The 27651-nt window shown below is 41.1% G+C and overlaps 4 protein-coding genes and 1 long non-coding RNA gene across 10 annotated transcripts in view; 1 reads left to right on the top strand and 4 right to left on the bottom strand.

The window, feature by feature from the left end:
* The window catches only part of tbc1d4 (TBC1 domain family, member 4), a 28271-nt gene extending 23293 nt beyond the window's left edge, over positions 1-4978 (bottom strand). The window contains exon 1 of one of the 4 annotated variants that reach the window (XM_071479156.1): positions 3847-4978. In XM_071479156.1, the coding sequence (XP_071335257.1) occupies positions 3847-4392 (546 nt within the window). In that variant the 5' untranslated portion in view covers positions 4393-4978. The remainder of the gene's footprint in view (positions 1-3846) is intronic. The other 3 variants (XM_071479164.1, XM_071479173.1, XM_071479183.1) reach the window with 3 other exon arrangements.
* A 928-nt stretch (positions 4979-5906) lies between these two features.
* On the bottom strand, positions 5907-9425 carry commd6 (COMM domain containing 6). 2 transcript variants are annotated; one of them, XM_071479246.1, is made up of 7 exons: positions 9153-9425; positions 8021-8079; positions 7543-7608; positions 7363-7439; positions 7037-7205; positions 6771-6923; positions 5907-6672 (listed from the first exon to the last, which is right to left on the bottom strand). In XM_071479246.1, exons 1-7 carry the CDS (start codon positions 9175-9177, stop codon positions 6622-6624), a joined length of 600 nt encoding a protein of 199 aa, XP_071335347.1. In that variant the 5' UTR covers positions 9178-9425; the 3' UTR covers positions 5907-6621. The 2 variants fall into 2 exon arrangements, with proteins under 2 accessions (XP_071335347.1, XP_071335357.1); XM_071479256.1 differs by lacking the exons at positions 7363-7439; positions 9153-9425.
* Positions 8127-14269, top strand: LOC139622117 (uncharacterized). 2 transcript variants are annotated; one of them, XR_011691154.1, is made up of 4 exons: positions 8127-8699; positions 10899-10990; positions 12781-12895; positions 14131-14269. It is a non-coding gene; the product is annotated as an uncharacterized lncRNA (long non-coding RNA). The 2 variants fall into 2 exon arrangements; XR_011691152.1 differs by lacking the exon at positions 14131-14269 and having other exon boundaries at positions 8132-8699; positions 12781-12905.
* Positions 10745-17733, bottom strand: LOC139622101 (acyl-CoA desaturase-like). Its single transcript, XM_071479234.1, has 6 exons — positions 16381-17733; positions 15247-15485; positions 14627-14757; positions 14096-14301; positions 12708-12940; positions 10745-11857 (listed from the first exon to the last, which is right to left on the bottom strand). The coding sequence occupies exons 2-6, from the start codon at positions 15479-15481 to the stop codon at positions 11661-11663; spliced, it is 1002 nt and encodes a 333-aa protein (XP_071335335.1). The 5' UTR covers positions 15482-15485; positions 16381-17733; the 3' UTR covers positions 10745-11660.
* A 745-nt stretch (positions 17734-18478) lies between these two features.
* On the bottom strand, positions 18479-26607 carry LOC139622092 (acyl-CoA desaturase-like). Its single transcript, XM_071479221.1, has 6 exons — positions 25643-26607; positions 24853-25091; positions 23848-23978; positions 23447-23652; positions 20465-20697; positions 18479-19807 (listed from the first exon to the last, which is right to left on the bottom strand). The coding sequence occupies exons 2-6, from the start codon at positions 25085-25087 to the stop codon at positions 19608-19610; spliced, it is 1005 nt and encodes a 334-aa protein (XP_071335322.1). The 5' UTR covers positions 25088-25091; positions 25643-26607; the 3' UTR covers positions 18479-19607.
* Between the last annotated feature and the right edge of the window lie 1044 nt (positions 26608-27651).

Genomic DNA, 27651 nt, shown 5'->3' with positions numbered 1-27651 from the left:
TTTCAACTATCGTTGCTTGGCTTTATAAAATCATATCAGCCACGCTGGTTGTGATCCAAGGCCGGTCTACATAAACACCAGCAGCCAAGCACAGCTTTAGAGCTTAGGAGAAAACAAACACAAGGATTGTCCTCTCTGAGCTGATAGAGTCCTGAGCACTCTGAGTGCATGGCTCATGTCAAACCTCCCTACAATAGGCCATAATAACATCTGGTCAAACGGTCGCTGGCACAGAGTTCTGGGTGAGGACCCAACACACTCGGCCACAGGATCTGCGCCTAGGCCTAATTAGACCTCTTTTAGAGTCACACAGGTTATCGCTGTGTCAATAGAAGATAAGGATGAAAACAGAGACAGAGAAATGGAAGATAAGTCTGCATGTCAGACCAGTAGCAACACAAGATTACACACTTTTCAAGTTAAAAGCAATCAATATAAGTTCTTGCGGAGTTACTCAAAATGAATAAAAAGACAAAGAGTTCAAATATACAGCTGAACATCATTTGTACAAACTTCAAATGTCAGATTTCAACCAGATAAAAAGGACTGAGTCAGAAACTATGAAACATGAGCAACTGAAAAAAAAGTTGCTTATTATTAAAACTTCAATATAAATACTGTTGCTTTGGTACACAAAACTGTATTTGTGTGCTTGGATTGATTCAAGCACTTTACTGTTGTTTGTATCTAAACCTCACCACAGCTTCTGCCCTCCCAGTGCTTTTCCATGTGCCTGAAAGCAAACTGTGTGCCTCAGTTTCACAAAGTTTATGTCTCAACTTAAAACAAAGCAAGACAAAGGATCTTGTGTCACTTTAACGTGGGGCGGGAGCTCGTATCATAGCTGGAAATCATAGTGTGCAGGCAGCAGTGAAACAAACTGGCTTTTCCTTTCCCTCTGTACACTTTTTTTTTTTTTTTGCATTGAATAACATGTGATTTTTCCTTGGTGTGCATCTGTATCATGTTTTATTACAGAGCCAGTTCTCTGTTAGTACAAGTTTAGCCTCATATTTTGCTTAAAGTCTAACCAGGAACTTACTTAATCCTGTGATATGCACTGGCAAGCCACTGCACTATATTTGCACTGTACTGCAAATAATGGAAATCATTCACTTTCACAGTGTTTCGTTATAATGTGGAAGCAAATGCGGCCAGTGTTTCCAAGCAGTCATTGTGTCCTTGCTTGGACGTGACGTGGAACAATATTCCATTTGCTGTTAAGGCCGACGACACTCTGTCAGAGTCTATCATGACAACCTGATAAGAATCCATAGTCTTTCCTGTCTTGTTTAGCAAGAAATGTGATCATGTTAACAGATAGGGACCGAGCCACATCACCTGCCAAAAGTTAGCGCACGTGTGACAAGGAACAAGCTTGTCAACACCATGCATTGGCAGGGGATGGAAAAAGCCATTTGTGTGTTTTATGATAATGCAGATGAACAAAAAAAATATCCATATGACCTACTGAAAAGCTGGTAGGGAGACAGTAATGACCGCTCGCCCCGCCTTGGCTTTAAAGAACATAAATGTTTCCCAAACTCTGACTTAGACAGTCAAGTACATCACTCTTGGCCTGACTTGGCTCATGAGCGTGTCCCACTGTCACTACATGCCACTGAAGGATGAACGGCACTCGAAAGTCAGCAGAGGGTCACCCAGTGTGAGAGTCCGCTGTGGTCCAAGTTCCAAGTCATAGCAGAGGTGGAAAAACACACACAGGCTTGTGGTTCGCACTGCGTGGGATCAGACTGTGTGTTACCGGCTCGACAATCGCAAAACTGAGTGGAGTTGGGCCCGAGTTAAATTTGTACCTGCTGCCATGAGAGTGTCACTGAGGATGTAAATGAGTATCCCATACTCATGCAATTAAACTATAAACAACAGTGTTTGTTTAACTCACTGTGTGATATTATTCCAGCAAAACGTTGTGCACAGCCTGTTGTCATGGATACACCAATCAAGAGTCCATTTATAGCTGACTCTTAAACTGAAAAATGGCCACACTTTATGCATAACAAATTACAGCTGGATCAAAAACGGTCAAAACAGAAAGGAGGACTGAAGATGTATTTCAAGCTGAGGAAGTCAAACTTGATCTTCGGTGCCCGGCTTTTCAAAACAAAGGAACGCACATCCGTGTCTACGTATACACTTTGCTTTGTTAGCATTTCTTCAAGTTAATTTAAAAACATTTACTTCCATGCACACAAGATCAAATAAACTGTACTTGAGCCAACTAAGCTTCTCTACTCTTGAACATGTCATGTGTGTCTTTTTTTTAACCTTTCACATCATATTGATAAAGGCCAGGCATCTCGCCCCAGGGTTTGCACAATGTACCAGCGACATGTCCACAGCTAATAATAGACATGAAAAAATGCCTGTCGCCCCAAAATAAAGCAATAATTCATCATGTCTTGAAACTCGGCTGGGATGAATAGAAAATCAGCAGTAGCACAATAAGAATCCCTGCATTATAAACTGGCAAATAATCAAATCATCAACAACGACTTCAGCAGAGTTTTGTGTATGCCTGCAGTGCACTGCTAGAATAACCCAAGCATTCAACATGGTCCACCATGCACATGTTCCTTGCTTGCTGGCTGCCAAACCAGTTTTTGTTGCATAATAACGCTGAACGAGGTATGTTCAAGATGCCTTTCTGCCTGCTGCGAACACTGGGATCAAAGTAGAGAGGCCAGACACCTTGAAAGCCCATCTGCCTTGAACTTGTTGCGTCCTCTCCTCTCGGTTTTGACTTGCAGGACTGCTCAGGCCCCGCACATGCCACAGGAAACATGATACAACGCAGGCATATTTGAGATTGATGCAAAATGTGTGCATAACACATGATATCTGTTTGTGAACATTATTTGTGAAGGTTTCCTGGTTCACTGCGGAAACAAGAACAGCATGAACAAGTGTAACAGCTTGTATTAAAACACGTTACCAATCACGTAGGCACAACCCCAAACCTCATGATTCATGTGTTTACATTAGAAAACTTCACTACCACAAACTCTCACACAGAGGTTACACATCAGTGCCGCTGGGCTGAGCTCTTGAGCACAGAGTCTAACACAGACTGTACAGTATGACCTAAACTGCATCTCAGCAAAGACCAAAAAAAACATGACTGCACATTGATTTTCGGACACTGACTCCCACGTTCCTGATTTTTGCCTCTTTACCACATTTCGGTTTATTACTCAAGAGTGGCATGCTGATCAGCATGTAAATGTGCTGACTCGATATTGTGCCTATACAGCTGTTGTTGTTATCACACCATAGGCACCAGAGAGATGTGTGACCCCCTTGAGAGGAAAATCACAGAGGTGGATTAACTTTGCCAAAAATCCAGGGTGCTCAGTTGATCATCCTCACCGACTGCTGGCCTAAATACTTAATACCAACACAAACATGTTTGGGCTGTTGACTAATCTACTGCGTGTTTGAGATTAAATGACATACTTGTCACCTCAAGAAGATTTTCAATTCAGGCTTTGCAGGACATTCCTTTGTTTTGTGTTTTGTGTAAAAGCAAGACTCAGCTCATCACAAATCTTATCTATGGGCCTTATAAATAAGACTTTTAAATTTGAAAACCCTTAGAAATTATCCCCAAAAAGCCAATAAACATTATATAGGCAAACTGGACATTTGAGCAGCACATGAGAGGTTATGACAACCTCACATTGGCTTTATAATAACTCAGAAATAATATTCATTTTTAGAGTTGATGCCCTTATTTTCTCAGTCTGTCGTCCTTGGTGTGAGGCGCATTCCCTTATTGCTGCTGGCACCGTTGTCGGGGTATTTCTGGCACTTGAGCAGGCCTACCTGGTTGGGGTCGCAGGCCTTGAAGACGTGACAGGACATCTCGGACTCGGGGTTGTCAGGCTGACCCCGCAGCAGGTAGGCAAAATAGGTGAGGTCATTGCTGTTGTGGATGAAGCGGGAGATGAGCTGTGCTTTGTGCTCGAATATGAAGACTGAGGAGTTGTTGCTGCTGGAGGGGACGCATCGGACGAAGGGGGGGTTGAGGACCAGCTGAACTTCCCTCGGCTGCACCGCGGGGCCGCAGTCGCCCCTCTCGCTCCTCCTGCGGATCTCAGCCACCAGCCACGGCAGCATGGGCAGGGTGGTCCGCCTGTCCAGCGAGGACCAGCCGATGTAAGTCAGGGCGAACCTCCCGTCTGACTTCGGAGGGTTGCTCTCCTTCTCATCCTGGCTCTCCATGTCGACCCGGCAGACTTTCGGCCCAGGCTCGCTGACAGCTTTTGTGGGATTAGAGACTACTTTAAAGAACAAAAGCGATGTACCATTCCCTGCAACCGCGGTCGGGGCGTACTTGTGGTTAGTTTGCGACAGTTTCCATGTCCACATCCACAGTGAAAGTTCACACAGCGAAGCTATTAGCTACACGCACAACATGTGCTCGCCCTGTGGATCAGCTGCAGCGCCCCATGTTATCCAAACCCTCTCCAAAATCTCTCCGGTGGACCGTTTCCCTGCGAGGATTTCAAGCCACTTCACTTATATGGTTGTGTATTTGTAGTTTGCTCCCCTGCTCTGCTCCTCCACTGTTTGCATGGGCAGGGAGTCAAACGCTAAACAGTCCTGTACTGTACTGTCCCAGCCAGGCTTGCGTGCTGAAACGTGGCTTTGGATGGCTCCTGTGTAAACACACAAGTCGCAGAGAAATCTGATTTCTTTGACGTCGCTCCTGAGCGCAGAGCAGGGCGACGCATGTCCTCAGTCCCAGCCCTGAAGTCCCGTCTCATTTGCGCTTGGCTGGCACGGCCGCGGTTTTCTTTCTCGGCGGTCTCTAAAATACACACATTGATGCTTGTTTATCGCCTTCAACTGTAACCTCCCCACAGCGGGTGATCCTTTCTTCCACAACGCCTTGGAGGCGGAGCGGCTGTCCGCGCTGACGACCCGCCCGACCGTCCCATGTGCTGGGGGAGTGGGCAGGGCAGAGCCGCTCTGTGAAACGTGACGGGACGACGCTCCGCCTCTCTCTCTATGTTGGCACCACCATGATCATATGCAATATTTAACTTAAGCAGCTCACAACTTACTGTTTACACGCAGGCTGTGCTGAATCACAGTTCTGGACAGCTGTGATCACATCTGATATGCATCATGCACCAGAGGACTTCCATGCACCCCCTGCCATAAATCCACCTATCCCAAAAATAGTAGCTTTGCCATATATAACCTCATCACTGAGGTCGTAGCCACCAGAGCTCTGCAACCCACCAAAGCCCACGCTTCTGTTAAAGATTGTGAATGTTATGAATATTTTTACTGTAGAGGATTTTCATAATGCAGGGCAGGATACCAAATAGACAAACACTAGGCTCCAGACCCATATTCTACTAAATCCTATATGTTGTATTTTGTTTTTTGAGTGTTGACATCATATTCAATCAACTGTCTACAATGCATCGCAGTGAGAGTGGAAATTAATGAAATCTAAAATACACAAGGGATAATTAAAGCATCCCTGAGTTGCTGCAGTCCCTCTGGACTCCCCCACCAGAACCCCTAGAGATCAGAGACTTCACATCAGGAACTACTGCTAGGATACACATCTGTCCAAGAGTACCTCAAAATCATTTCTCTGAGGATAATGCATATACAGAGTAATCAGATGGTAAAAACAGTGATTTATTATAAGTAATAAATTAGTGTCACTGTTTACCATCTGATTACTACCATCTATTACTAACAATTAGTGATAATACCAATTCACTAATTTCAGTTGATTTAGTGTATTGCTTTGATTTCCTGTGAGATGTGAAGTTGTGAGGTTCACGTTTGATAATCATTAATTGCATCACTGTTGCATCACATCAAAGTGTCGACAGGACAAGAAAAAGTAAAAGACCAACTGAGAAACACAGTAAGTATTTAACTGTAACCATGGACAACACAAACAGCAAGAGGCTTCAGACATTAGCAGAAAGAAGAAAGCACAAGGACTGTGATAAGTTCACATGGACCATATTATTTCACAAGCTTTTCAACCAGATAACTGTACTGCAAAGTAGATATGAAAACACTTTCTGAAATTATATAGTAAACAGGATGTTGTATGGTAGGCTAATCACAATGTCTTACACTAGATTAAAAAAAAAACAAAACAGTGATGTTAGCAGCAGTTGTTCTTTTTACTGTGGAAATGTATTTTTAGGTAGAAAAAAAACTGCTTTTAATCTAAACCATATCAATGTTTGACCTTCCGTAACAAATGAACAAATGTAGTTCAATTAGAATATTAGTCAGGGTTTTGTAGTACTAGCTGAGTAGGTATACACTACATGTAAATTCATGATATCTGAATAAGTTAATGGGAAGACGTACAATGATTTGATTTTGGCATTCAAAGTGACGACAGGCATTTTCAGCTATTTTAACAGCTGGAGTAAATCATTTAAAACTGAAACTGAAAAACTGAAGTGCAAAACTGACAGCTGACATTTGCAGTAATTCATATCCACATTCTGAGACAGCCGCCAGACAAACACTTGGATCAAGCTGTTCTTCCAGTGGTTACATGTAAACTGTGGCGTAATTGGGACAAGCACTGAGATGTGCTTGCAGCCATCATACAGTCTCCATAACAGCTGCCACCTCCTTGAACTGCTTGTGAAAATTCTGCAGAAGAAAAAAAACAAACAAAAAAGAAAAATCTCAAAATCAAGCCAGTAATGAATTACACCAGCCAAACTACATTCACATCAATAAATACGGACCTGGAACTGTGGAATGGTCATCTCAAAAGACCTCTGACAAATCTGTCCAGAGGGCTCAACGATCTTCAGCATCAGAGACACATATGGGGAGTTAAGAGATCGGCAGGTGTCAGAGCTCACCGCCATGCCGAGCTTCCACTGCATGTCCACTAACTAGACAGGTACAGCAAAACAAACAAGGCTTGAAAACAGACAAATTCTGCATCAGGTCATCAGAGAACATTTGAAAATAAATAACTTCTTTACTGAGTTAAATGTGGACAAACCTGGCCGATGCTGCACATGGCCTGGACCTGCTGCTGAGCATGGACTAATGCACCACGTTCACTCCACAGCCTGTGCAACACCTGAAGGGAAGCTTTGGACCACTTGTTACTGCCTTCTTCCAGCCTCGAAACGAGGTCGTCCCCGGAGAGGTTGTTCTTCCCAGCTGACCTGGCGATACAAATGTTAACTATCACTGCTTACAGTACAACAAAGTGTTGTTTATGTGTGACTTTTACCTTTTGACATGCTAAATAAGAAATAAATGTGTGCAACATTTGTCAAAATAACAAACTGCAGTGGGGAAAAAAAATAAGATGAAAGGTACCTGAATGTTAACAAAAGAAATCTGATCATGTTCTGCAGAGCTTCATGATCAAGTCTGACTCCAGCTCTCTGAAACCTCTGACCAGAAGGAAAAAAAAAAACAAAAACAAGTAATGAAAGAGGAACTTGGAAAGATGGGTTACTATAAGTTAAAAAAAAATTTAAGGAAATATTGACTCACATCAGAAATTTCAGCTGAATCTACTCCTCTGGCCTGCCCTTGAAGATAAGTCAGAATGTGCTGACACTGTGGAGATTATAAGATTAGTTATCAGAACTACAGCACAACCTCTATGGCAACAACACCACATCCTATGCGACTTGTGCAGCGCATGGCTGGCAATAGCCTGTTAATGAACACTATTACATTGTATTTAGCACACTGAGAGATTTACTCTACATGAACTTCATCCTGCAGCAAATGTTTAAAAAGTTGACGGGTGAAGAAGCAGGAAGTAAGTGTGCCTGTGGTAATCAAACAAATACTCGTGGTCAATAATAACAACATGACATGTGACCTGTGGGGGTTTACGCTGCACATCTATAATGACACACTTAACTATTCATCAAGGAGTGTGCTGTATACTTTTTTGTAAAAATGTAACTTGCTTTTGGCATATATGGGGATATATACACAATGTGAGATAACATATACTCACTGCTTCAGCTAAGAGATCTGGAGAAAGCCTACAGATGCTGTCCACAAGTTTGTTGGTGCCTGAAATACAGAAGTGAAGCGAATCATTTATCACAAGGTTTCCCATATGTTTCTGCACCATAACCACTGGTCTCAAGATGCTCACGGTGTCATATGAGTCTGACTACGGTTATTTTACTGCCTCCTTCATGTCTGCACAAGACAAGGCGAGCAACTCTAACTACAATAGCAAGTGTGATTTCAGGTATCTGTTTATTCATTGTACTACTACAAATATCAGCCGATACATCAGTCGAATTTTATCCCCTTTGACCTGAATTTAAGTAGAAATCTTTTTTTTTATTTTTTTTTTTTTTTGTAAGACTTTATTCAGTAAACAGACAAAATATAACACACAACCAGGACAGTAATGAAGGGGAAACGCCAGAGGATAATTAGCAGAGCCAACGAATAAAGCAAGATACAATAATAAACAATACCTAATAGAGAAGAAAATTGTTAATTTATAAGATAAAATAATAATTATACAATTAAAAATGCAGAAAAGAAAGGGTATAAAATACAAGTTGAGCCAGTTTCCAGGCAGGCGACCACTTGGATGAGTAGCGCAGTCGCAACATGGGGAACAGGTTAAAAGTGTTTACTGTCGGCAGCCGACTGAATATTTGTTCTTCCAGATGGTAAGAAGCAACTCTGAACATACTACTGGAAACAGTACGTTTGTAAATGCCCATGTTTTGTTTTTTTGTTTTTTTCAAACATCGCCGGATAGTTATATTTTAAAGCTAACCTGACCCCAGTGACCCGAATATATGCTAATACACGGGTAAATAACTGGCGCTGAGGTGATGTTAAGGTGTAGCAGGGGTTACGCTAAGGTTAAGTCAGGTCAGCCATCTAAAAAGACGACTGGCTGAGGTTGTGGATGTGGTTTATTGATGATAAAGGGGAAACACTTGTAGACAGGGAAACGGTCTGTGACCAACTCCCCGGCTAGCTACTTCTGCTAACGCTAAAGATAGTGCAGAGTGCTACGTGATTAGCTTAGCTTAGCTTATTCCTCTTTGTAGTCAGCTACAACCCACCGAAAACACTGTAACGTTATGTGGTGTATGTTTGAGATTAAAACCCACCATGTAATTCCTCTGCTGCTGGCATCCTCTCCCTCTCTCTGTCAGGCTGCAGGTTTAACAGCAGTGTGTTACCAACTTAGCGAAATTTACGCAGAATCTGGCAACCCTGAAGACCACTTGAACGACTTTTCAAAAATGTGTTGTGATTTTCGAAAAAAAAAACAAAAACAAAACGCCTAGTGACAAATACTGCGACTTTTTAGACAGACAGCTCCGCTCCTTGGAAGAGCGTCTCTAACATTATTCATCTTTGTTTTCATCACCTGAGTGTAAACCATCCTAAAGGGTGTATACCGCCGCCTGCTGTATTGGAGTGTCTTCTTTTTCTTTGGGGTTGCTCTAAACCTCCTCCATCATTGGGGCAGAGGTTGTTACCGGGCTGTCCCTCTCTGCAGGAGGTAGAGCAGGCCGTCCAGGGGCACGGATGTAAACGCACTCACGTTTGTCCTTCTCCTTTGTGTCTACTGTAAACTATTTAACTTGGCTGTTTAAAGGATAGGTTCACATGTTTCCAGTCTGTCTTAATACTCACCTGCCCTTATGTACATGAAAACAGTTTCTGGCTGCAGTAATCATTCCTCCTCTTCAAACTGGCTCTTTCCTAATATGTTTTTAATGCAAGTATGTTGGGGGACAAAATCCTCTGTCATCCTGCAAAAAAACGTTATCAAAACGTTATCTTATCAAATCACAAGGATATCATTTTAGCACCAAGCTACCTTCTTTTGGTTCCCCAGGCAGTGTTTCCATGCTGAGCCGTGGCAGAAGTACAGTGTTTCACATGGAAAAATACTCTGTAACTTTGCAGGATATATACTTGACTTGTTTAACTCTCAATTCTGAAATGTGACATTAGTTTTAGTTAAGCTGTGTTTTTGCAGATTGAGGACTGTGAACTGAGTTATCTTTAAATGGGCACATTGATAAGATGATAGCACCTTGATAATGCTAATTAGGGTCACTTAAGTTGACAGAGATTTTCTGCCAAAATGCTGCAGGACAAAAGTGTGCCACCACTATTTAGTGATTTTACACAGGAGGATGATGCTCTACTTGAGCCAATAGTTTGACTTGCCATAAAGTCATTCTCCAACAGAGGGAGCAAGAGCACTGATCCTGGAATTGAAAGATGCGTTGATATCAAAAACTAATGATTTGCTTTTTGCTCAAGGAGTGTTTAAACAACAATGCCCATATCTCAAATATATATAAGGTGGTTTCCCATTCAGCAGTCTTTCAACACTGTTCAACACTGTGAAATATAAGCCCAGCATTACAGATCCCTATCAGTTGTGACAGGAGTACAGCCTGGACACAAGGCTCTCATTTCAACAAGTACATGTCCAAAAACAGGAGCGGGAGGCACAGCCATATTACAAGAGTATCATCAACAAAATAATAACAAGTTTGGATCTCGTTTCAGAGCAGAATGTACGTTTGCTTATAGAAAAGTTAAAATTATGATTCCTTGTTTCATTATGGATGAGGGATTTCAGTTTTTTAAAAGATTCTTACAGACAATTTCAGCTCTAATTAATTGCCATCATTTGCCCTTTTATCTTTTTAAATAAGTGTGCCTGCCTCACAAGGAATTTGGGAAAGAGTCCTGATATATGTGTTTTAATGATATGGCACAGCACAAACAGTAAACATCCCTCCTCAGCCTCGCTGGCTTCGTTGAGGACCTAATATCTGAATGCATTTCAACTGAATACAGAATAAAAGCAAATAATTCTCTCTTTTCAGATTAAGAATCCAGACATCTGGTTCTGTGTTTCAGTCCGGACTCATCTCCTTGAAGAGGGTGGATGAAGTCTGACAGTGCGTCTTTATTCAAGGTATACATTGTGTTACACCAGAGAACTTAATGCTCTATGAGGACTTACATTAAGAGCCTCTTGGATCATTGGAGCAGTGAGTGTAAAAGTGTCACAAAGTATAACACATCTTAATCAGGAGTTGAGTGACTTGAGGTTTAGTAAAACTACAGGCTGACCTCAAAGGAAGAACATTGGCATAAAAAAAGATAAACAATAAATATGAAGATCATCCTCTACTTCCTGTAGAATGAAACAACACCTGTACAGAATACTTATTATAAAGGCTTTCAGTAATGTTTTTAAGGTGCCAAAGACTATTACTAGATCTATTAATAATAAAAAAATATTCTGTAATTACTTACTTTGACACACGGTTCACAAAGACTTGTTAAGTTGTTCTACTGTTCTAACATCAGGGTGGAAAGAGCTGTGATTGTACATGTACATTGTACATGTACCCAAGTTTCTAGCTGTGGCTAATAGTCAGTGAGGAAGCTTCAAAATTTAAGAGACCCATACCATATATAAATAATTGTACAGCTCTTTAAATCCAATATTAGTCTAAAGAACATTTAATCAGAAGCATCGGTATTAACATCCCGCCACCAAAACGCTGCTTTCCATGTTGCTACATTCTGTCTTGATCTTACACGTTGGCATCAGTCACAGAGTTTGAAACTGGTGGGACTCAGCCACTTTTGGCTGAGTCACCTGTTCGCCGCTTGCGAGCAACGATCATTTCCTTTGACACCCTCTTGCGATCCTTTGCCAAACCCAGGAAGCACATGACATCTATAAAGGCAGTGGAGAGATTGAGCTTCCAGCCAAACTCACTGGCAGCGTAGTCAAAGGGGAATGTGTGATGGTAGTTGTGGAAGCCTTCCCCTGAAAAAGAGAAAAGAGGAAAAACAGTTTGTCCACAGGCATAACCTGAATGAAGATATGAATCACAGAATGGAGAAGTGATTAACAGCTAATGGCAGAATGTGACTGATAATTTTGTGACGATTTTTGGATTTTAAAATCTTAAAGGTTGACTGCAAACTAATGTAACTTAAAAGTGACCAAAATCAGATTTGCTAAGCAGTCTTTGTAATCATTATGACAGTGGTTGGTAACAGCACAAAATGAGCGGATATGTTTTAAGAGTCTGCCTCATGAAAGACTTGACAGCTTGATAAGACGGCTATGAATCCATTAACCAATACAGCAGAAAACACCCAATTCACAACTTTAATGTTATGTTGCTGACAAAGTTTCAGCCTTTAATCTCTTCTAAAGCTGCTTCAGCGTTTTATTCCAGATTGCAATGTAAGAGCATTCTGAATATGCTACAGTGAAAATGTCTCCAGAACAAGCAGCTACAGTCTTTGCTACTCCATTTACTAAATAATGTGTTTACTGCAGCTGCTTTGGGTGCTTAGGAACAAGTAACATGTTTCCAGTACAAATTTTCAATTTTCTCTAAGAGCTCTACAGCATTTAGTTAGGTGTAGTACAACAAAAAGGAAATCTTGCTCACATGCTTGATAGATCAAACAATGTTAATTCTATTACACTGCCACTGTGGCTGACATAACAAGAGAAGCTTTTAACCACTGATATAAATATTCATTCAATTCAAATATCCCTCAGTTCCAAAGATGCACTAAATTACCTTAAAAGGTGACAGTACAGTATAAGGACATTAGGACAGATTACAGTATCATGAATAGTGAACATGCTTTTTCTTTACCTACGGCACCGAGAGAAACCAGTGGGTTTTCCGCTGGGTTAATTGTCTTGTCATACGGCCTGTTGCCCCACAGGTGCGCAGCACTGTTGACCAGCCAGGTGCCATGGAGCATCAGAATGTATCTCAGGACCCCAGGGATGAAGTAGGCCACAACCAAGGATTCACCCCATAAGTACCAGGGAACCAATGTGGGCATAACGAAGCAGAGCATCACCACGGACAGCTTGTAGTACCTAAAACAAAATAACAAAATATACCTCACACAGACCCATTCTCAACCGCCTGTGACTTAGACTAACCTAACTAACCCTGAGACTAAATTATATCAGTTTTTTTTCCTCTCACTCCTCTATGACCTCATGCCAGCTCACATTGCATGAGACCCACCCTCTTGCAATTGACAATTAGTCAAAACAACAAATAACAACCTTTGACTGTAACAAAGGCGCTGAATCAAGTTTTTGTCTGACAAAAGTCACACAATACATTTTATTATCCCACAACACACTTTAAATATGTAATCTCAACCAAATCTGCACCCATGTCACAGTGAAGGGCTCCATGGAGGCCACAAATTTAATCATACATTGTCATGAGGTAAATTCTGAACATATTAACACTATTATCTCAAGAGAATTTGACCACATGACCAGTCTGTGGACACGGACAGACACGATGTGGCCCATTCCCAGCATCCGCTGTCAATAGATCTGTCCTGAGGGGGTAACATGGTCATAGTGACCCTACAACATCTTGTGCAGCTTGGACCAGAGGGGAAAAGTGCGAGACACAAAGCTATTAAATAACCTAGTACTACTACACTAATACATATATTTGCATAATTATTCTGCTTTAGGAATATATTTAGTGGCAACATCGAGTGATAATGCAGGAAGTAGCGTGACATATCACTTTGGGAGGTAAAGGTGTGAAGGTTGTGAACGTTGTGCCTTTGACACCTCATGGTGTGGGTTCATGGTCTGGCTCAGACTAAAATAGTCACTGTCAACATTTTTATTTCTTGACATTTCTCAACACAATCATAATCTTTTCCCAAGTAGTTTTATTTCCGTAACTTCAAACACAAATTGGGTATGACTGAGATATCAGGGGTATTTACATGAAAACTGCTGGCAGTTTTGCAGACTTGTTAAGTGTAAGCATTTTTTGTTGATACATAGACTAAAGATAAAATGGAATATTGATTTTTGTAGATGAACAATGTCCCATCAAGAGAAGAGAAGATTATTGTGCAACAGTTATGAAGCACCAGAGCTTGCAAATCCACTAAGTCTCAGTAAATAGCCTCCAGTGACTGCAGATGATTATATATTTAACAAAAGACAACAGTAAACAGTAAAGACAAACTCTGGTTAGTGTTTGCTCACCTTCTTTGGAACATTACCACTTTATCTGCCTTCAGGTCTGACAGATCAATTTTTTGGCCCTTTTCAATGACCATGGGATGCTTGCGACAGAGCAGCCAGCCAACGTGGGAGAAGAAAAAGCCCCGTTTGGCATTGTGGGGGTCTGCATTTGTCTCTGAGTACTTGTGATGGACACGGTGGTCCCTCGCCCACTCGTATATGTCATTCTGCACACAGAGACAGACAGAAATCGAGAGGATTACGTGACGCATCCAAAGACACATCAAAGCTTCACATCATCAGACTAACGTCAGGGATCAAATGCTAAAAAACTAAATAAATAAAAGCAAATCACTCAGATTGTATATTTTGCCAAAATCATTGTCTACATACTTATTTGAAAGTCAAATAAGTTATGTGCCACTTTAATTTTCGTAGTAAATGCTGGAACAAGTAAATGTGATGAATATCAAGCACAAGATATTATAAAATCAGGTAGAAACTGCCACTGAATAAATGGGAATACATTGGAATTTTTTTTTCCTGTTTTACCTGAAAGGCCATGGATTGACCAAGAGCGAGCAAGACTCGCAGCGGAAAGGAAGCCTTAAAGGATCTGTGGCTCCATAATCTGTGTGCTCCAACAGTCACACTGAGGGCAGTGAAGATGTACAAAAATGCAGCTGGAAGAAAAAGAGGTGGAAAGGACAGATATCTTAGTCAGTGCATTATGTTCTTGTCATTATACTCAGGCCTCTCTTTTGGAAGTAAAGTCATGTATGTGGGGAGATGGGAAGGCAGGAGCAGCCCTCACACTGTTTTACTAAAACTGCTGAATGTATTTCTATTATAATCTCAGCCAAGGCTACCCAGGATTTGAGAATCAAGGGCTGTGGATTGGGACAGAGCATCCTGTCTATGGGAGAAATAATGCAGTGTCAGAGAGGAAACAAAGTTGAGGCTGTTGAGGAATTTGAGTTTTGCCTAAATAAAATGAAAAGTAAAATTCACATATTTCTAATCTGGAGCATACAACAATGTACAATAGTGTGAAATGATCACACAACATCAGCACATTCTGACTGTGGTCTGCAGGAATTTATAAGGAGAAAAAAAAACAACAGTAATGCTGCAAAAAGCCAAGCCTGTAACATTATTTATCAAATACTTACATAATACGAGAGTTAAAACTGATGCAGAGGGAATGAGAAACAGTCCATACAGCGCACCAATATGTAAGAGGGACATCAGTATGACATTTCTCCACACCACCACTATTGGTGGTCGGGGACCCTCTTTATCATTAAAGGTGTTGTCAAAAGCATCATCCACCTCCGATATTTTTGCCGTGGCATTTCCATTTTGTTGCTTGGCAGCTTGATGACTCCTGGTTTCCGTTTCAGTCATTGTGCTGTCGGAGAAAAGGGGACATGTTGCTCAGTGAAATGGAGAAACTCAGTTAGATGCAGAAACAGAGAGGGAGGTGCACCAGGTGGCTGGACATGCAGCAGTCACATTATGTAAAGTCTGATTTGAAACAATAGTCAGGTGCCCATATTAAGAAGTTTTTACTTGTTGCACTTGTTTCTCCTGTCTGCACTGGTCATCCACAGATCCCTTTTAAAAGTGATTTGGATAGTGGCTTTATGGTTTGAAATGTGTGACACTTATTGTGTGAGATAAAGCACAATGCTATTCAAAATAACGTAGTTTACAAGGAAGTGGAGCAGTGGAACAAAAAAGATTTGCTTACATGATGTAACATATGCCAACATCAAAGAATGGATAAAGACAGGTTGGATATTTCCAAATGTGCCCTTTTTGAGAGAAGCTCTGGGATTTACTTTGTGGATGGAAAATGAAATGAGCAGATGCGGGACAGTCTGAGCTGATATAAATGGTGATGATCTGCATTTGAAACAGGGAGCTCAACAAGCAGCATTTTATCAGTAAAATCTTGTGGAGAGCAGCACAGAAACAAAGGTGAGCTGTAAGCTCTCAGGCGAGCACTGATATTATCCTGGAATAGTAACCCAAATAAATACTATATGAACTCGTTGAGACAATGTTAGGGCGTTGCTTAGGCTTTATAGCACAGCAGGAGGACAGGTATAGAATCTCAGGTAAGGTCTGAAGATGTTTTACAGCAGACAGCTGGTTGAAACAGAGTGACCTGCAGGTGTTTTCCTTGTGCCATATGCCAGGGCAGGTATATACCACAAGTCTAATGCCACCTATAGAATCGCCATAGGCTGGATTTTTGCATTCAGTTTCGTGGCTTCAAAACCAAAGTTGAATCTACTCACCCAGTGTTGTTTTCTCTCCAGAGGAAGCTGCAGGAGGTGCTGGCGCTGCGAGGTGCAGGGAAAGATGGAAAGTAAAGTTAACCCCACTGCGTTGACCCCGGAACACTGACGTCCTCTTATCCCTCAGTCCGACGTCATTTGAAAGTAATCGGTGGATGGGAAAAGTGATACCTCGGGCTCTGAATGTCCAGGGGCTGTTAGCTTAGGCTGAATGATGTTTACCACCGACAGTCGTTTAGTTTTTTTTTTTTCCAAGTGTTTGCTCAGTAAATGTGCATTTTTACGCAACGTGTTTCGACGGTTTTTCCCAGGGCGCTGGCCTCTAGTTATTTTCTTGTTGATGTGACTCATTACTCAGCTGCAGACCATTAGCTGGTCATTGTTATATTATTGTTATTTAAGTATTTAATGCCGTTGTTCCAATGAAGTCCAGAGGCGCTTCAGGGGGCCTCAGTGGGTCCCCAGTAAAACTCAGTAATAGTAAGAAATAGACCTGCTGAACCGCTGAAATAACCGGGAGGGTCATTGTGCAGAGAATTATGCTGGTGTTGCCCAGTTATAAGGGATGATGTCTGTAGAGGTGTGTGTGGCCATAGCAGTTCGGAGTAAACACAGTGGACGTCTGTGCGTAATGGCACTGAGCTCTAGCCAGGCACCTCTCCAATAGGAGGCTGCAGATTTAATAGTGCATCTGCCCTGCTGACTTTAGATGGCTGCAGATTTCTTGAATTTAAAGGGAAAGTCCATATACAGTCTAAAAGAGATCGCACTACTTCTGTGGACTGAAAGGTCTAGTAGTGCCTTTGAAAACTAGTTCACATTCATTCAGAAAATAAAACACAATTTCTTATTGGGTTGTTTTTTATGGAATAGTAATACAGTAATCCTTTCTCAGTGACATGTTGGTAGCTCTGCTCCGATACAAAGTCCAGAGTTGCTTCAAAGGGCCTCCCAGTAAGACTCTAAGACTCAGTGATAATGGAAAAACACTCTCCTTGACATTGAAAAATGCAATACCCTCCCCCCAATATTTCAAAACACTATACTTTTACAATTTTGAATGAAGAGCTGCTAAATAAACATTTATAACCACTACCAGTCAACAGGCTGCATCTCTGTGTCTGCTGTAGGGCTTGAGCACTTCAGTATTTTCACCCCACAGCAGATACCTTAAAAATAACCAGTGGTGGAGGAAGTATTTATGGCCTTAACATGAGTAAAATTGTCAATACCACATTACAAAAATGCAGTTACAAGTAAAAGTATAAATTAGAAAAGCACTTGAAACAGTAAAATAGACCCCAAGAGTGAAACACTACTATACTTATATACTATTAGATTACTGCTGATGCAAAAATGTGCACAAAGCATTTTACTGTTACAGTTATGTAGCTAATTTAGTAACAGTTTATTTTACAGGCTCCTGTAATTTGTAATTAGTGGAACTGTGTAACTGTAAATTCATCTAAGGGCCTGTGAAAAGATCTGTATAATTTGGTACACTTCCAGTTCATTCATTTAAATGAATTATCAATGTTTTCTAGCTAGGGTTTAGTCAGTCAGTCATTAGGATTTCAGTGCAAATCAATGGCTCTTCATAAAGCCAACACAACTAACAAAAATAACTGTCTAGTTAATACACTCCCTATAATTTGTACTAAATTACTAGTAAACTCATAATAAAACAGGACATAAATTACAGCAGCATTGGACTTCATGCCTTGATTTTTGTCTTGACATGTAGTGTGAACTGTGGGACCATGTATACACAGGTGTGTGCCTTACTAATGCACAGTCATTTCAATTTGCCACAGGTGGACTCCAATCAGATTTCAGTTTTTGATTTTTAATGAATTTGAAAAATTTCTAATATTTCTAAATGTTCTCACTTTATCATAGGTTATATACTGATGGGTAAAAATCACAGTTTTATCAATTTACAATTAAATCTACACCACAATAAAGTGTGCAAAAAGTGAAGGGGTCTGAAGACTTTCTGAAGTCATATATACACATACACACACAGGTGTAATTTTTGAAGTAGAGACGTAAATGCAACCCCTGCAGCAAACAGACACTAAAACTGAGCCTTCATCCATACCATCCATGCAGTTGTTTATTTTAGCTTTTAACATGGGAACTCAATTGAAAAGAATCAGAAGAAAACAGTTAAAGTTTTGTAAACCTTTACTGACATCCAGGGGTACAATTTGATATTGCAGCAGCACAAACAGAGAGAAATTGAATCTCATTAAGTAAATCAGCACAATTAATGAAAAAGACAATAAGAATAGATTTTTTTGGAAAAGCCAGAATCGCAAGGCAAACAATATATATCTTGAAATAATAGTGCAGTACCTTCTCCAATAAAGCAAACAAAGCTATGTAACATTTGAGAGAGTAAATACATTATTCGCTTACAAATGAAAAGTTTCCTCATAAGCAATAGAATGTACTGCTACCCTGTTTAATACACTCATTGGTTTTTTCTGCTTTAATGTTAGCAAGTTTTAGACAGATATGGCAGTTTAGTACTTTGTGTAATACCAGAATTGTCATTTGTAGCCACAGTGGCTGCTGTTCAACAAAGGTTACACAGTTTTACTCGATACAATGATAAAATGATTTTAGAAGAGGAAACAACATATTTAAACAGGCAGTTACCGCCAGGCGAGCCTCTGTTCCACTAGCTTCTGTAACTCACTGCAATGCTCTCATTTGGCATTTCCATCACTGGTCTTTGTGAAAAGAAGTGTGTTCCCGGGCTTTACTTTCTGTACAATCTGTCATCCAATACAACACTTGCTTTTGGAAATTGAAACCCTCATGATTCTCAAAGTTAAATGTCAGTGGGATTTTGAATGAGGTTTTCTTACCTCTGGAATAGAAGTGATTAGTGCTTTGGCACACCATTCAAAGAGTTGTTTAGCTGTTCTACTGCTGCCAGAGACTTAGATCCCATTTAGCCTTTGTCATTCTCCTTCTGCCCCTTTGATAATAAGATGAAAAGCTGTAATTGCATATGTACCCGAGTTGCTAGCCACGGATTATAATTGGTGAGGAAACTTAAGGACTTCGGGCAAACACAATTTATGAAAAGTTCTACAACTCTATAAATCCAATATTAGTCAAATGAATATGTGTAATTCATAATCATAAGCATGGTAATTACCACCCGACCACCAAAATGCTGCTATCATGTTGCTGCAATTACAGACTAGCAGGACTCAGCCACTTTTGTTGATGCTGTCACCCGTTCGCAGTTTACGAGCATTGATCATTTCCTTTGACACCCTCTTGCAGTCCTTGGCCAAACCCAGGAAGCTCATAAGGTCTATAAAGGCAGTGGAGAAATTCAGCCAGTAGCCAAGCTCACTGGCAGCGTAGTCAAATGGGAATGCATGATGGTAGTTGTGGAAGCCTGCCCCTGAAAACAAAGGAAAAAAACATTTTATGCTTCACTGAATGACAAGTTCAGGTGCATAACTTCAATGAAGATATGAGTGGATAAAATGAGTGACATACTTTACCAAAAATGGATTTAATGCTAAGTAAGAGCGAAGTTGAAACTTGTTTTTAGATTTGAAAATTTTAAGGACTGATTGTCCTGTAATGTAACTAGCTAAGTTACCAAAGGTAATAATAAGATTTTTTTTTAAATACTGTAGTTAAAATGACAGAACAGGATAGCATTTAATTAGGTACAGAACAAAAGAGCAATCTTGCTAATGAGCTTAGTAGATACAATGGTGTGATTAATGTTAATTCTGTAAGGAAATACAGATGAAAGTGAAGGAAAGTCTGCCAAAATGATTGCTTCTTGTACATTAAAGTCCAGACTCACTGGAAACAATGAAATTGAATATAACATAAGTGTCCAACTATAGCAAATACACAACTAAAAAGCTGACCACCTTTAAGTTTCAAAGCTAAAACTGGCACAGCCAAAGATTATTCAAATATACCTTAGACACAAGGATATAATAAATTACACAAAAATGCATATGAAGTCTATGTGCAGTATAACCCCATTACTGTGGGACAAATTACAGTATAGTGAAGAGTGCACATGATGTTTCCTTACCTACAGTGGTGAAAGAAACCACTGGGTTGTCTGCTGGGTTCATGGTCTTGTCATAAGGCCTGTTGCCCCACCTGTGCGCAACGCTGTTGATCGACCAGGTGGCATTGAGAAACACAGTGTATCTCAAGAGCCCAGGGATGAAGTACGCCACAGCCAAGGATTCACCCCAGAAGTACCAGGGCACCAATATGGGCACGAGGAAGCATAGGACCACCACAGACAGCTTGTAGTACCTAAGATAAAAGAACAAATCATACCTCACTCAGATCCATTGTCAACTGGCTGTAATTCACCCCAACCCTGGGGCTAATTGAAATCAAGTCTTTTAGATTTAACTGGCATTGAAGCAATAGTTTTCTAATGACAAGTAACCAGGCTGGGGAGCTGTGAGGGCTGGATGTGCTTGATAAACATAGGAGGCATGGTAGCACCAATTGGCAAAGTGTGGAGCATGTGGCAGCTGATACTGGATCTGGATGTAGTGTCGTGGGAAGTGTCCCAGGCAGTGGTGAGCCTGTAGCTGGACGTCACACCCACCAAGAAGATCCAAAAGGGGGTAAAGTGTGATGAGGCTGGTGATGGTGTCCCTCATGATGTAGACACCATTGTTGGTTCTGCAATAGGAGTTTGGAGAGCTGTGGCTTCTAGAGTCTTGGCTCTCTGGCATGCCTGGGACTGCAGTGCCCATATTGTGTGAGAAGTTTCTCTCAATCTAGCTTGAAGGACCAATTATTGCCAAGGTAACATTTCCACTCTAAATTCCCCTGGTCGAGGCGGCCAATATGGACGCTGATTCCAGTTAAAGAGTCAGGCTCCAGAGAAGGGATATCTGTCAAGTGTTTTATTCCAGCTGATGCCCAGCTCAGTCTGGGTATAGGTATAGGCTGTGTGGGGCTTGATTGGGTTTGTATTTGTAACTGTTCATATGGCACTTTGAATATGCCTGCTGTTGAAATGGAAAGTGATTTTTACAGATGAACAATGTCCTGTCATAATCCTGTTGGCATTCTGTTTCTCACAAAAAAAAAATTACTAATCCACAAACGCTGCACAGGAGACAAGATTACTGTGAAACAGTTATGAAGCACCAGAGCTTGTGAATCCACTAAGCACAGGAATGGTTTGGTTGAAGATTTTCAGTCAGGTTTTAGAGTCCATCACAGCACAGAAACAGCTCTGGTTAAGGTTACCAATGATCTCCTCTTAGCCTCAGACAATGGACTTGTCTTTATACTTGTCCTACTTGATCTTAGTGCTGCATTTGACACCATTGATCATAAGATTTTATTACAGAGACTAGAGCATATGGTCAGCATTAAAGGAACCGCACTAAGCTGGTTTAAGTCATATTTGTCAGACAGACAGTTTTTTCATGTTAATAATGACTCTTCTATCATCACTAAAGTCAGTCATGGAATTCCACAAGGTTCTGTGCTAGGACCAATACTTTTCACTCTATATATGCTTCCTCTAGGAAATATTATTAGGAGGCACCAGATACATTTCCATTGTTATGCAGATGACACCCAGCTGTACTTATCCATGAAGCCAGGTGAGACTAACCAGGTGGTGAAGCTTCAGGCGTCTCTTAAGGACATAAAAACCTGGATGACCAGTAATTTCTTACTTACTGGATGACATCACCTTGGCCTCCAGTGCTACAGTCAGAAACCTTGGTGTCATTTTTGACCAGGACTTGTCCTTTACTTCACATATAAAGCAAGTCTCTAGGACAGCCTTCTTCCATCTGCGGAACATTGCAAAAATCAGACCCATTCTGTGTCTAAAGGATGCTGAAAAGCTAGTTCATGCTTTTGTTACCTCAAGACTGGACTACTGTAACTCTTTATTGTAAGGATGTCCCAAACATTCAGTAAAAAGCCTCCAATTGATCCAAAATGCTGCAGCACGAGTAGCGACAGGAACTAGGAAACGAGATCACATCTCTCCTGTGTTAGCTTCTCTGCATTGGCTCCCTGTAAAATCCAGGACAGAATTTAAAATCCTCCTCCTCACCTACAAAGCTATTAATGGTCAGGCACCATCGTACCTTGGAGAGCTTATAGTTCCCTATTTTCCCAACAGGACACTTCGCTGTCTAAATGCAGGTCTACTTGTGGTTCCCAGAGTTTGTAAGAGCAGAATGGGGGGCAGAGCCTTCAGCTATCAGGCTCCTCTCCTGTGGAACCAGCTTCCAGGGTGGGTTCGGGAGGCAGACGCCCTCTCTGCCTTTAAGATCAGGCTTAAAACTGTCCTCTTTGATAAAGCTTAAAGTTAGGGCTGGCTCAGATATGTCCTGAACCATCCCTTAGTTATACTGCTATAGAGCTAGACTGCTGGGGGATTCCCATGATGCACTGGGCTCTCTCTCTCTGTCTCTCTCTCGACGACTTTATGCCATTAACTTTGTATTTTTTTCTCTCCCGTAGTTTGTGCTTCTCCTCTCTCTCCCTCTCTCTGTCCTCATTCTGCAGGTATCTCTGCCTCTGGCGCGGCGGGATCCAGATCCACCACTACTCATCATTACTATTAACCACTGTTATCTATCATTATTATTGATAACACCATTACCTATACAGCTGTTCCTGGTCTCTCTCTCTCTATTTTCTCCTCTCTCCTCCCCCTAGCCCCCCTTTCTCATCCTAAACCCAACCAGTCGAGGCAGACCACCCTGAGCCCAGTTCTGTTGGAGGTTTCTTCCTGTTAAAAGGGAGTTTTTTCCTCCCCCCTGTCGCCAAGCGCTTGCTCTTTGAGGGAACTGTTGGGTTTTTCTCTGTAACAAAGTAAGGTCTCGACCTTACCCTGTAAAGTGCCTTGAGATAATGTATATTATGATTTGACGCTATACAAATAAAATTTAATAGAATTGAATTGAACTAAGTCTGAGTAAATAGCCTCCAGTGAGTGCAGCATATTACATACATATTTAACAAGAACAACAGCAGTAAACCCAAATGCAAACTCTGGTCAGTGTTTGCTCACCTTCTTTGGAACATGACCACTTTATCTGCCCTCAGGTCTGACATATCCACTTTTTTGCCATATTCAATGACCATGGGATGCTTGCGACAGAGCAGCCAGCCAATGTGGGAGAAGAAAAAACCCCGTTTGGCATTGTGGGGGTCCGCATGTGTCTCTGAGAACTTGTGATGGACACGGTGGTCCCTAGCCCACTCGTATATGTCATTCTGTACACAGAGACGGACAGAAATCGAGAGGATTACGTGAAGAATGCAAAGACACACATCAAAGCTTCATATCATTACATTAAGGTCAGGGATCAAATGCTAAAAAACTTGACAATTATACTGTACTATTGCCACTGTAATTCTGGCTGTAAATGCTGTAATTAATATAAAGGACTTTTTTTTTTTCTGTTTTACCTGAAAGGCCATGGACTGGCAGATTGCAAGGAAGACTCGCAGGGGGAAAGTAGCCTTGTAGCATCTGTGGCTCCATAATCTGTGTGCTCCACAAGTCACACCAAGAGCAGTGAAGAGGTAGTAGACTGCAGCTGGAAGAAAGATAAGTGGAAAGAACAGGTATCTTTTATCTCAGGGGAAACTATCACCACTGCACTGACATTAATGTTACACTTGTGAGAGCAAGGTTTCTGAGACACCATGTTCTCTCCATTACTCTCAAGCCACTCTCGGGAGAAAAGTTATGAATGTGCAGAGATGGGACAGTTGAAGCATGCAGGCCCACTGTCACGTTTTAGTTGCTATAAATCTGCTGAATGTGGTTCTATGTAAATCATAGACAAGGCAATCCAGGATTTGAGAGTTTGAGCTCCTTGCAGAGGGAGAAAATAGTTTTGGAGACTAACATGCATAGATGTCTGATGAAAGTTATAAAGCCAGAGTGACTCACTCTCCATTATCCCTACAGGTATGACCCCTGTGTGAAATCGTTAAAAAGAACACAAAATAAATCTGCACACCAAGGTGAATTGGTTTCGTCTTGACTCTTGGTCAACAGTGTGTTAACGAAGTGCAATATTGTAATAATTCGACTCTTTTAAGTGTGTTATTCTATTTGTGTGATGGAGAATTTGTGCAATTTAGAAATGATATTCTCTATTTTATTTGTATATTAGTATTTTATTTTATTATACTAGTTTATTTCTACTCTTGCTACTTTTTGTGATTGTATATATTTTTGTTTTTTATAACTGTACATGTTGTTATGTCTGAGTGGGTCTCTAAGCTCTGATGTTTAATAAAAAGATTGTTTTTGCAGAATGGGGTTTTTTGTTGGGGTGGGTATAAGACTACACCTTTGCAATGTTCACACGTCATCAGTTCTCACTGGGATCTGCGGGGATTTACAAGGAGAGGAAATACAACAAAATGCTGAAAGTCAAGCCTCCTGCAATATAAACTTACTCCACACAAGAGTTAAAGCCGATGCAGAAGGAATGAGATACAGCCCGTAAAGTGCACCGACGTGCAAGAGGGTCATCAGTACGACATTTCTCCACACCACCACCAATGGCGGCTGCAGGCCATCTTTCTTTTTGTAGAGGTCAGGAAATTCATCATGCTCCTCTGATGTCTCCGTCATGGCATCTGCGCTTTGTTGCTCGCTAGCATGGCGAGTCAGGGTTTCCGTTTGGATCATTTTGCTGTCAGAAAAAAAAGAAATATGTTGCTCAGTTTCAGTGCAGCCTGTGTGAGGCAGAGGCAGAGGCAGAGGCACAGGCGCGCTGGCCGGGTGTGTGTGTGCTGGTCCAGCTCCAGCAGCACCGAGACTGGACAGAGGATGAGGATATTTATATATTATAGCTTTTGCTGACATTACAAAAGTAAATTCACATATATTTATTACTGAGGTCATAGTTAAAGGTGGTGTTATACTGGACTACATTGTATTGAGACGGTTTTTTTTTTTGTTTTTTTTTTTAGTACATCTCAAAATTAATAAAGTACAATACAACACCATCGCTAACTATAGCTTCAGTGCTAAAACATGTAATTGAAAGAACACCTGTACGGCGGTGTTTAAGGAAACAGAGCATCACAGGTAGCATGAAGGTCGACTTCATTGAAGAAATAATCTGTCCCACCACCCTCGGCCTCCAGACGAGCGGTTTGATCATCAACACAAATAACAGGCCAGAGTTAAAAAAAAAAAAAAAAAAGTGCATTAAATGATTTGTTTAAAATAGCTGCTTACCCAGGCTGGTGCTTTCACCTTGAGGTCCACGCTGCGCCGTCAGGTGTCGGGAAGGCGACAGGCACAGACGAGGTCCCTCCACCGAGCAGCTCCCCGCTTATAACTCCTCTTATTGCTCTGAGCGACGCCGTGTTAAAGTCAGTGACTAATGAACATTTCCCGAGGATAATTGCTTAGGTCATGTTTAACCACCTTTTGCTTGTTTTGGGTTTTTTTTTTTTTTGTTTGTTTGTTTTTTTACCAACAGTGTTTAATCAGTGCAAATAGTTTGTACAGTGTTTCTCACCCTCCAGCTGTTTCCTTGTGGCTTAACTAAAAGTAGCTGCTGACCTGCAAGCAGGTCAGAGTATAACACACCCATTAGTGTAAATAAGTGCTATACTATTTCATTTTAAAAGTAAAATTACAGTATTAAGCTACTCCTGCACATTTCAGGTTGCATCCACAAGAGAGTAAAAACAAAAGTCACATGAAAAAAGTCACGATAAACAACGCGAGACTGGAGCAAAAGAAATGAGGCGGTACAACAGAGAATCTGCTGGTGTTAGGTTTTTCAATGGGACTATTCCACTACCTTTTAGCTTTAGTTAGGCCTATAGATTGGCTACTTCTTAGATGAAAGGGTAAGAGCAGATTATTACTTTTTTTTGTCATCCACAGCCAAATACAGTTTAGACCATGCAGTGAAAATTTGAAAAATAATTGGGAGAACATGTGAATTTTTCCAACTATGATGCGATTATTACATTTAAAAGGACTCTTTACATGCTTTTGTGAAGCTCTTGCTTTTGGGCAGTGAGCAACACAAATGTGCTGTGAACAATATTGTATTATGTGGACAGATATATTTTTTTCAAAAGTTTGACCGAACAGAGGCAGGATGGGGTAAAATACAAGACTGCTGACTGATATGTACACCAGCGCCCAAGTGTTTCTGCTAACCCTGGCACAGCCTAGATGATTTTTTGCATGAGCATTACCATCATCCCATTAATTCAATAACGAGATAAAAGAGGTCTTAGGTCTCTTGGAGTGCAGGGGGCACGCCTGAAGATCTTTTATGACTCTGTGGTGGCATCAGCCATCTTCTACGGTGTGGTCTGCTGTGGCAGTGGCATCTCCGCTGCTGACAGGAAGAGACTGAACAGGCTGATCAGGAAGGCCAGCTCTGTTCTGGGATGTCCCCTTGACACAGTGGAGGTAGTGGGTGACAGGATAATGGTGGAACACCTAACACAGTATCATGAAATCTAACTAATATAGCTTTTAGTAGACAAAGACTGTGTAATAGACGCACTGACTGCACTGGCTCAATGCTTTGGTTTTTTTCATGCTGTTGCAGTGAATTATGTCATTTGAAGCGTTGCATTGCTCGTTGTAGTCTGGCTTGTCCATTGACTGATAAGCCTGAGAGGAATATCATTCCAAGTAAGCTGTGCTGCAGATGCTTGACAGTTCTCTCATCACTGAGGTGTCAGCGTGAACTCTGTCTACCTCTCATGTGACGAAGCAAACATTCAGGTGTCTTTGCTTCTGACTTCTCACCAACATTAGTGTCAAATACAATTTTCTGATTAAGAAAGTCTTTTATAAACAGGGGACCCTATAGTCTAGGAAGGGACCTAAGCTGATGAAGAACAACAGCGGCCCCGTGTGACGGTCATATGTTAGGCTACACACCGATTCGAACCGGTTTCCTGATATTATTATTATTATTAATATTATTATTATTATTATTATTATTATTATTATTATTATTAGTGGGAAATCAAAAAATGATTAGATACGCAAACTGAATCATATTAAAAGGAATAACCAACCACAGCCGCTGCGAATCTGTCTCTCTGAAACACGCCCATGACCCTGGATTGGTCCACTCTTGGGTTGATAATGTGCATGTTACATTCAGAAATCCTTCATTTTGCAGACAAAGAACTATGGCAAAACTATTTACGGTATAAAACAACAATAACTGATATATATTACAGTGTTTTTTTGTGTCATAAAGT

This window comes from Trachinotus anak, unplaced genomic scaffold, assembly GCF_046630095.1.
Source record: "Trachinotus anak isolate AG129_WGS33_773 ecotype Australia unplaced genomic scaffold, CSIRO_AGI_Tana_v1 ptg000001l, whole genome shotgun sequence".
Taxonomy (NCBI): Eukaryota; Metazoa; Chordata; class Actinopteri; order Carangiformes; family Carangidae; genus Trachinotus; species Trachinotus anak.
Note: the sequence above shows the minus strand (reverse complement) of the source record. Positions and strands in the feature narration are given on the sequence as shown.